General features: G+C 41.1%; 1 protein-coding gene across 2 annotated transcripts in view; it reads right to left on the minus strand.

Annotated features, from left to right (window-relative positions):
- LOC138641739 (tachykinin-like peptide) overlaps positions 1-8,217 on the minus strand; it is a 28,916-nt gene extending 20,699 nt beyond the window's left edge. The window contains exons 1-2 of one of the 2 annotated variants that reach the window (XM_069729365.1): positions 7,993-8,217; positions 7,721-7,909 (exon numbers count right to left, since the gene is read on the minus strand). In XM_069729365.1, coding sequence (XP_069585466.1) covers positions 7,721-7,828 — 108 coding nt within the window. In that variant the 5' untranslated portion in view covers positions 7,829-7,909; positions 7,993-8,217. The remainder of the gene's footprint in view (positions 1-7,720; positions 7,910-7,992) is intronic. The other variant, XM_069729364.1, reaches the window with a different exon arrangement.
- Positions 8,218-10,510: the final 2,293 nt, after the last annotated feature.

Genomic DNA, 10,510 nt, shown 5'->3' on the forward strand with positions numbered 1-10,510 from the left:
GGTAGGAAGGATGGACGCAAGGATGGAATGAAGGAAGGAATGAAGGAAGGAATGGTTAGATGAATGGATGCTTAATTGGAAGAAGAAATTGAGAAGATAGCAAATGAGGATGTGATGCATGGCTGGATAGATGCAGTGAAGGAGGGATACCATCACTATTAGGAAGGATGGCAGAGTTATAGGAAAAAGAAGAGGACAGCTAGTAACAGGAAGGAAAGAGAAAATGGAGGAGGGATCAGAGGAATGGACAGATGGTGAAAGATAATGATGGCGGGAATGAAGAAAGCAAAAGAAATGATTGGTTAGATGAATAGATGCTTTTTAAGAAGAAAGGAAAAAGGATGAAGGTAGAGAATGAGGAAATGATGCATGGATGGATAGACGAATGAAAGCAGGGAAGGAAGGAGAGGTGGAAGGATGAGGGCGATCATGAATGTTGGGAAGCATGGGAGAGGTAAAGGAAAAAGAAAAGGACAGCCAGTAACAGGAAAGAAGGGACACAAAAGAAGTAATGGAAAGGATGAGGGAGGAATGAAGGGATAAACTAATGGATGGTTAAAAGGAAGGATCAAGAGATCTAAGGATGAATGGTAGGAAGAAAACAGTGGGGGTCCAAGGATAGATAGTTGGTCCATAGTAAAGGAAGAAATGAATGAAATTAGGTAGGTAGAGAGGTTGGAAGGAGATCATGATTGTCGAGAAGCATAGAGGAGTAAAAGGGAAAAGAAGAAGACAGCCAACAGCAAGATGTAGGGATGGAAGGGGTAAGGGGTAGAGGCAAAGGAAGGGGGAGAATGGTTGGATAGATAGATGATTGAAAGGAAAGGAAGGATATGTAAGGAGAAAGGAAAGAAACAAAAGAAGGAAATGTGGTAGGAAAAAGGGAGCGATGAAGGGATAGAAAGAGGTGAGGATGGAAGAAAGGAAAAGAGAGAGAGAGAGAGAGAGGACATACAGCATATATTATATATCCTTAAAAAGAAATAAATTAGGGAAGATGAATGGAAAGAATGAAGGATATAAGCGAGAGATAGAGAGGTGTGGAGGATGTTTGGATAGAAAAAAGAAGGGAGGGAGGGAGGAAGGAAGGAAGGAAGGGAGAGAGAGGGAGGAAGAAACGAAGGGAGGGAGGAAGGGAGGAAGGAAGGGAGGAAGGAAGGGAGAGAGGGAGGAAGGGAGAGAGAGGGAGGAAGGAAGGGAGAGAGGGAGGAAGGAAGCAAGGAAGGGAGAGAGAGGGAGGGAGGAAGGAAGGGAGAGGGAGGAAGGAAGGAAGGAAGGGAGAGAGAGAGGGAGGAAGGAAGGGAGAGAGGGAGGGAGGAAGGAAGGGAGAGAGGGAGGAAGGGAGAGAGAGGGAGGAAGGAAGGGAGAGAGGGAAGAAGGAAGGAAGGGAGAGAGGGAAGAAGGAAGGAAGGGAGAGAGGGAAGAAGGAAGGAAGGGAGAGAGAGAGAGGGAGGGAGGAAGGAAGGAAGGGAGAGAGAGGGAGGAAGGAAGGGAGAGAGAGGGAGGGAGGAAGGAAGGAAGGGAGAGAGAGGAAGGAAGGGAGAGAGAGAGGGAGGGAGGAAGGAAGGAAGGGAGAGAGAGGAAGGAAGGGAGAGAGAGAGAGGGAGGAAGGGAGAGAGAGAGAGGGAGGAAGGAGGGGAGAGAGGGAGGGAGGAAGGAAGGAAGGGAGAGAGAGGAAGGAAGGGAGAGAGAGGGAGGAAGGGAGAGAGAGAGGGAGGAAGGAGGGGAGAGAGGGAGGGAGGAAGGAAGGGAGAGAGAGGGAGGAAGGAAGGGAGAGAGGGAGGGAGGAAGGAAGGAAGGGAGGCAGGAAGAGAAAGAGGAAGGAAGGAAGGTAGGAAGGAAGGAAGGAAGGAAGGAAAGGAGGGAGGGAGGGAGGGAGGAAGGAAGGGAGGCAGGAAGAGGAGGAAGGAAGGTAGGCAGGAAGGAAGGAAAGGAGGGAGGGAGGAAGGAAAGGAGGGAGGGAGGGAGGGAGGGAGGAAGGAAGGAAGGAAGGAAGGAAGGGAGGGAGGAATGAAGGAAGGAAGGAAAGGAGGGAGGGAGGAAGGAAGGAAATAAAGAAGGAAGACTTGAGAGTAAGGTAGCTGGATGGATGGTCCAAAGTGAGGAAGGAGGAAAGAAAGAAAGGAAGAATGTATAGATACAATCAGGGAGTTCATGAACATTGAGAAACATGAAGACCCAAGAATGGAGCAGCACCCAGTCCAGTGTCTCTGATAATGCCACATGATTACCATCTGCTGCCCCGGTTGTGTGATATCATCTTATCACTGCTCACACAAGAAGCTACGTCCAATATGACTTTACAACCAAACATCACATTTCATAAGGAACCATTTTACTCCGGGCTGGAAATTAAGAATGTACAAAACCTTCTCAGAACATTAAGTTTCCCTCCAGGGATTACAGCTCTGGATAATGTGTAAAGTGAATGAAGCTGTTAATGACACATGATGGGTATGATAGAACGATGCGCTAATGGACAATATACAGACCGCGCTCAGTAAATCACCGCACACTGCACATAGTGCTGCCATAGCCATCATGTGTCATTAGAGGCTTCACAGAAAGCTCCTCCGCTCTCCGCGTTCTGATAGTCTGTACTCTGTATAATGCACGGATGCAGCAGAGCTGTAGCACTACCACGAGTGTAGCAGAGCTGAGTTAGTCCTTTTTTCCTCTGTGACATTTTATCCATTTCACTCAGTTTTACCTGCAATCAGCTAGTAAAGAAATGAAACATTACATTGACAAACTCAGCTCTGCTACGTCTGGGATACTCCTGCTGCTGTCCGTGGTCCTGAGATCTTCTAATTCCTGACAATGAGGCTTTCTGACATTGGGTCTTCAGGAATCTCATTCACAAGGATTATATTAGGAAAGGGCTAATTTTAAAAAGTAAATGACCCCCCAACCCACACCTTCCCCCCACAGGTCATTAGACCCAGATTAGGGATCCACTTGGGATGTGACCTTAGTGTGATCACTACTGTACTGTGCTGTGGATGGTAGAAGACGCTGACCCATCACTATCACTTGTGACGTCCCGGAAAGTGATGGATTTAATTAATGAGTCCCAAAGAGGAAAGGGCCGAGCGGGAAATCAACCCTACTGTCTACAGGAGCGGCTACAAACAAGGTCATCAGAGACAGTAACAGCCTAGGAAAAAATACAACCTTGCTTTGGACTTTTTGGGGGTGATGATTTGATTTTTTTTTTTTGCATATTTTAAATTGTAATTTTTTTCCTGTTTTCTAAAAAAAATCTAAATTCTGTTTATTTTATTTTAGTATTTACTTATATTTTGTTCATTTTATTTAGCACTTATTTCTTTAAAATTTATGTATTTTAGTTTATTACTTAGGTTACATAAGTTACTTTTTGGAAGAAGGTTTTCCCCCCGTTTTTTACCGTTTTTTTCTTAATTATTTGCTATTTTCTGTTGTATTATTTTTCTTCTTTTTTTGTTTATTTTCTATTGCTATTTTTAATCTTATTTTTCATATTTTTTTATTTTGGACTTTTTTAAGGTTTTATATATTTTGCTTTTATTTTTTTTTCTTGCTGTTTTTTTTTATCTGCTGTTATTTATTTTACTTTTTTGGATGTTTTTTTTTCTAATTTTAGCCCAAGCATTTATTTTTAAGATTTCAAAACCAGTTCCTATAAAACCCGATAATGTATATTTTACTGGGATTACCCCCCTAATCTCACCTTCCATCTGCCTATTCTGCAAGTAACAGCGGCAGGGGGTCCAGTAGGCAGAGGTTCTGGTGGGCAATTCTGATTGGCCAATCAGACCCAGTCATGTAGGGTTAATATCAGGGGGGGGGGGGAACTACAGTGGGTGCAGGGGATGCAGTTGAAACTGGGACCTGGAGCTAATGGGACCCAAAAGGCCCCTTTGGTCCCTATGAGAAGCCTGATACTAGTAAAGGACCGTGCTAGTTGGGGCCCCTTTCCATTGGGGTCCACAAGCTTCAAGTTTCGACTCCGGTTTCCAAGTCAAATATTGATGTTTGTTGGGACCAGTTGGTTCCCCCCATATTAGTACAGCAGGAACACGGGCGTCTTTATGATGTGAGACCCCCCGTTACACACGTGGAGCACAGACGTGGACGCTTTCCTGCGAAACGTCTGGAATAAATTGCCCTTTACTTAATATAATCCACTTTGAGCTGGGATTATAATCTCCGGTGGCCCTGCGACTTGTGAGGACAGACGTTACCGTCACATCTGAGGTTTTTGTGGCCGTGCGATGTAGAGGAGTTTGTCAGTTGGCACAATGTCTTCTCAATAATTTGACGTAGAAATAAAGGGACACAAATTATCATCATTCAACTGGTGATTACTATGAAAGAAATAGCAAGTTCAGCTCTGCTACACCTGGAAGGAAAGACAGCGTTAGCCCGAACAGTCCAAACAGAACGGATCGGGACCCGAGTACACAGCGGGGGGCTGAAGATTTCACTATTGCAAAACTAGGACTGGACATGAACTCACCTCATAAAAGTGATTGTAAGAAAGAGCTGTAGAGACAAATTCAGCTCTGCTACATGTGCCAAACTAAACCGGTATATAAAATATAGGCAAGTAATAAGAATGGGACAAATCTACTGGAGAAATGGTGGGGTCAGGATAGATAGAAGATAGATAGATAGATAGATAGATAGATAGATAGATAGATAGATAGATAGATAGATAGATAGATAGATAGATAGATGATAGATAGATAATAGATAATAGATAGATAGAGAGATAATAGATAATAGATAGATAGAGAGATAGCGATAGATAGATAATAGATAGATAGATAATAGATATATAATAGACAGATAGATAGATAGATAGATAGATAATAGATAGATAGATAATAGATAATAGATAGATAATAGATAGATAATAGATATAGATAGATAGATAATAAATAGATAGATTATAGATAGATAGATAGATAATAGATAGATAATAGATATAGATAGATAGATAATAAATAGATAGATTATAGATAGATAGATAGATAGATAATAGATAGATAATAGATAGATAATAGATAGATAATAGATATAGATAGATAGATAGATAATAGATAGATAGATTATAGATAGATAGATAGATAGATAATAGATAGATAGATAGATAATAGATAGATAGATAATAGATAGATAGATAGATAGATAGATAGATAGATAGATAGATAGATAGATAGATAATAGATAGATCTTTATATTGGGTCATTAGTGACGCAGCCATTATGGTGATTGCGCTTTCTGCAGGTAATCCTATGATTATTATGTTGCAGTTTAGGTTCCGCTCTGCTACATTTCCTTTGTACGAGCGGATTTGCCTGATCTGGAGGAGACATCGGACCCAGCACCAGCACTGGGCTCAGCAGTCGGGACATTTATTATACTGACCGTTCTTCTCAGCTTCTGGTGATGAATTTTAAATTGAATTTTTTTATTTCATTTTCTTAAACATACGTTTTTGTGGACATTATTCCTTTCTAGGGTTAATACCGTGTACCTCTTTATCTTGGCGCATAGAAGGGAAATAATCAATTATAAATGACAATTATCAAACATAAGGAACATAAGACGAGCTTCTTCTTGCAGTTTTGACTTTTCCCGTATAGCAGAGCCGAGTTTCTTACTGTAGCAGATTTTAGTTTATTAATGCAGAAAGGATAAGGCAGGATTAATAGTATAATGAGCTGAGTTTGTCATTTGGCACACCTCGCTGCGATATTAGAAGCAGCACAGAGTTTATTAGTATAGCGGAGCTCACTTCATTTATGTAGCAGATTTCATTTTGTTAACGTAGCAGAGAGAAATATATAAAAGTAGGAAATAGGACTTTGTCATCCTTCATATCTCACAAGCAGAGCTGAGTTTGTTTATGTGGAGATGTTGAGCTGAGGCAGCAGGGCTACGGTTAGTGATGTAGGAGAGCGGAGTTTGTCATCTGGCACAGCTCACTGCGATATCACAAGTTTATCAGTGTAACAGGTTTGCATGTAGTAATATAGCAGAGCTGAAAGTAATAATTCAGCAGAACTGGGGGTGATACTGTAGCATTCTTGAAATGATAAAGGAGTTTGTCATTTGGCACAGCTCGTTGTGATGTAACAAGCAGAGCGGAGTTTAATGACGTGAAAGAGTTTAGTTTATTAATATATCATTACTGACATTATTGAGGTAGCAGATCTAGAGTTATTAGTGTAGCAGAGCAGAGTTTGTCGTTTGGCACAGCATATTGTGGTAACATGAGCAGAGCTAAGTTTATTGGTGCAACAGGTGTCAATGTCAGTATAGCAGAGCTGAATAATGAGTTCAGCTGATTACTATGGTAGATATGCGTTTATTGATGTAGCAGAGCAGAGTTTGTCATTTGCCATCTTTAGCGGTGATATTGCGAGCAGAGCTGAGTTTGTTATTGCAACAGGTTTGATTTTACAAATGTGGCATTGCTGACTTGATGAAGGTACAGAACTGAATGTGTATGTGTAGAAGAGATGAGTTTGTCATTTGGCATTTCAAGCAGAGCGGAATTTATTAGCGTAGCAGATTAGCATAGCAGAGCTGAGTTTATTAATGTAATAGTGTCACGTTCATTAATGTAGCAGAGCTGAATTTATTAATGTAATAGTGTCTCGTTCATTAATGTAGCAGAGCTGTGTCTATTAATGTAGCAGAGCTGAATTTATTAATGTAATAGTGTCACGTTCATTAATGTAGCAGAGCTGTGTTTATTAGCTTAGCAGAGCTGAGTTTATTAATATAATAGTGTCTCGTTCATTAATGTAGCAGAGCTGTATTTATTAATGTAGCAGAGCTGAGTTTATTAATGTAATAGTGTTGTGTTCATTAACGTAGCAGAGCTGTATTTATTAGCATAGCAGAGCTGAGTTTATTAATGTAATAGTGTTGTATTCATTAATGCAGCAGAGCCGAGTTTATTAATGTAATAGTGTCTCGTTCATTAATGTAGCAGAGTTGTGTTTATTATTGTAGCAGAGCTGAATTTACTAACGTAATAGTTTTGAATTCATGAATGTAGCAGAGGTGAATGTATTAATGTCTTAAAGTTGAGTTTGTCACTTGGCAAAGATACCTATTATATTATATCTGCTTTTGTTAGTGTAGCAGAGCTGAGATTATTAGTGCAGCAGAGCAGCGATAACAAACGTATTAGTTTTGAGTTCATGAATGTAGCAGAGCCGAATGTATCCATGCCTTAAAATTGAGTTTGTCATCTGGCACAGCTGCCTGCGATATCACAAGTTTATTAAGTGCAACAGGTTTGCATTTAGAGATGCAGCAGAGCCGAATATAATAATTGATTGCGAGTGTAGCAGAGCTGAAAATACTTTTGCAACCGGTGTAAGTTTATGAATGTAATAGAGCGAAATTGATTAAATAAATGTAGCAGAGCCGGGTTTACCATTTGGCTATGTTCTGATGTTTTTACATAGGACTGCAGGTCTAGGCACTGTATTGAGTTACAGGTTGGACTCTGCTACATTAATATATCAGTACCATGTAACAATGCCCTAATGATCCCAAATCACCAGGAAATGTAGATTTCTATCTTTGATATTTTTGAAAGTTCCGAAAAGAAAACTTTTTTGGAATCCAAATATTTAAAAGAAAAAAAGAAATGTAAAAATAAAAAAATAAAAAAGTACAAATTGTACAAAATTGGAAACGAAATGTCGCCTACCTGGATTTGGTCACTGTACGGCCAGTCGATTTCATCCAGTCCGATGTCTGCGGCGAAGACCTGCGCCGACACCAGCATGGCCACAGCGAAGGCTACGAGGATCTTCATGCTTCTCCCTCGCTGGCAGGAGGACGGAGGCTGAGACTCAAAAACGGAGAGAGGAGCTGAACAGCCGCCCAGGGGTGGAATCTGCAAAAGAAGACAAGCGCTGTCAGCTCCGGAGGAAGAGCAGGGAGGCGAAGGTTCTTCCCAGGCAGGGCGTGAAGACTTACTGCTCTGCTCTCCACCGGCGCCTCAGTGGAACAGTCCTCTCCCCAGTGTGCCCCACTTTATATAGGAGGAGAGGGGCAGGACCGGGGAGCGAAATCTAATTACTCCACTCGCCATATGGGGGCCCTCCTGGTGACGTCCCTTCATCAATATTCAATGAGTCTCCGAGGCTTTCCCGTGACTTTCCCCATAGGGCTCACGTAGATGACACCACCCCCATCATCCGCACCCTGGTGACGCCTTTGGAAGAACTTACAGGTTGGCCCGAGTGACGTCAAGGTGGCACCCAACCAATGAGCGCGGAGAAAAGGGGCCAAAGATGATGAGAGTCACGACCGCCGGATGCTAAATGGGGGTTATTGTTCTAATGATGATGGGGAGGGTGATTCATCGAGCTCCAGGAACGTTCTTCTTCTTACCGATACGGATTAATCATCACAAATTCGGGCACAAGTAGGAAAAAAAAAAAGAGTTGGGAGTTTAGGGATCAAAAAGAGGAATTTAGAGCTCACTTCTGCTTAAAGGGGATGTCTGGTATGGATAATCCCTTTAATTTGCCTTGCTAGGGCATTACAGAAGTTAGCGGTGTTCATAATGGCTAGCAAATTAGTAGCAAAGGGGCTGGCTGGGGCCCCCCGCTTTCCAGGGGCCCCATAGCAGCTTCTCTTGGAGAAGGTTGTTCAATATAGATACCAATACGCTCTGCATTGGTATTCAAGAAGGGATGATCCTAGCAGTAGTACAATCCATAATAAGCTTTACACTGTGTCAATTGTGAATTTATGTCCAACATTAAATAGAATAGCCTTCAATTAGTAAAAAATGAAAAAAAAAAAAAAAAATTGGGAAGAAACAGCGCCACCATTACTCGCAGGCCATTTCTGGTACTGCAGTGTTAATTGAAAGGGTCTAAGCTGCAATACCAGACATGGCCAGGGTGGCGCTGTTATTGGTTAAACAACTAAGCAAGATCGGAATCATTCAAAAACCCATAAAGAGAGAGAGAGAATGGGTGTGTAAGGCAGTGATCTCCAACCGGTGACTCTCCAGATATGGGGAACTACTACTCCCAGCATGCCTTGATACCTCTATAGAAATGAATGGGAATGATATAAGCAAGTTGCATTGCTGGCTCTGAGTTAACGCACCGTAGTGTAGGATCACAGCACCTTCCTCTGGGGAACATGGACCCTTTAATCATAGGGACACGGGGACTCTCTTTTCCCATAAATCCAGCTCAATTCAGGAAAACTAATGAGATAACTCCGAACCTAACAAAACTAAACAGAAATAGCAAGAAGAAAAAAAAAATTATATCCCAGCGCTTCCTCCTTTTGTCCACCTTTGAGGGACTTTTTTCCATAAATTCATGTATTTAAGGCTAAAAAAAATGATTTTTTTGTAATTGTTTTCCAGTAAAATTTTTTTTCCTTTCTACAGCCTCTGCTGGCTGCAGAATGAGTGAACTGGGAATCCTTCAGCGAGCTCCTTCTGAAAGAATTTGGAACTCTCTTATCTGTGTTTTTCTGAGCTCCTCTCAGCTGATTTATTATCAAAAATCACATCAAAGTTTAAAACAAAACTCCTGTAAAAAAAACCTTTTTTTTTTAATGAAATTTTTTAAATCAAACCCACTTGAAAACATTTTTTAACCCCTCACCTTATACATGCATTTACATAAAAAAAAAATCATCATCCCCTGAATTTGGACAATTCCTTTAATCTCACTTGTTCTGATTTTATTTCGTCTGATATTACAAATGAAACTGGAAAATACATAAATAATTCTTCTTAATGGATATCAGCAATGTCCCTCTTCTTCCTCACAGACCTGTGATTGTAAGACAACTGGCTGCAGCAGGAGCCTCTCCCCTCTGACATGTCTGCAGTAGTAACAAAAATATTGATAAGCTCCACCCCTTTTACAAAGCTCCGCCCCATCAGAAATTCACCAAAAGAAAACAGATCAGCGAAGGATTAACTCCTTTGTTATCTGCAAGAACAAGCAGAAAATCCTGCTGACAGTAGAGGGGAGAGATTATCTCCTATGCAATGTTATTGTCAGGTGTACTGTTCCTTTAAGCCACTTTAATTGGGTTTCACCTATAACTATGTAATTCCTCTATAGCGCCACCTCAGGGGAAATCAGATATTACACAAATTCCTCCATCGAAATCAATGGTCTGTGTAACGTGAGACGCAGGTCAGGACCTCGGGAGACAGAGACCACTTAATAGCCGCTTTGAGAATGGGATATGCCCCTCCTCTTTTTACTAAGGCAGACAATGCTGGGACTTGTAGTCCTACTGATGCATTGCTAATAGTAACTATACAGTGTTTGTAAAAAAAAAAAAAAAATGAACAAAGCCGGAACTTCATTCTCATTCTCAGTTTGGAATAAATTCATTCAAGTTGATTAAATTTGGGAAATTTCCTGCAGAATTTTCTCTTTTAGACCTTTCACAGCCAAATTGTGATCCGATCCTGCAACACAAAAAGTCCATTAGAGAAACGAATCCG

The sequence above is a fragment of the Ranitomeya imitator genome, chromosome 6, assembly GCF_032444005.1.
Source record: "Ranitomeya imitator isolate aRanImi1 chromosome 6, aRanImi1.pri, whole genome shotgun sequence".
Taxonomy (NCBI): Eukaryota; Metazoa; Chordata; class Amphibia; order Anura; family Dendrobatidae; genus Ranitomeya; species Ranitomeya imitator.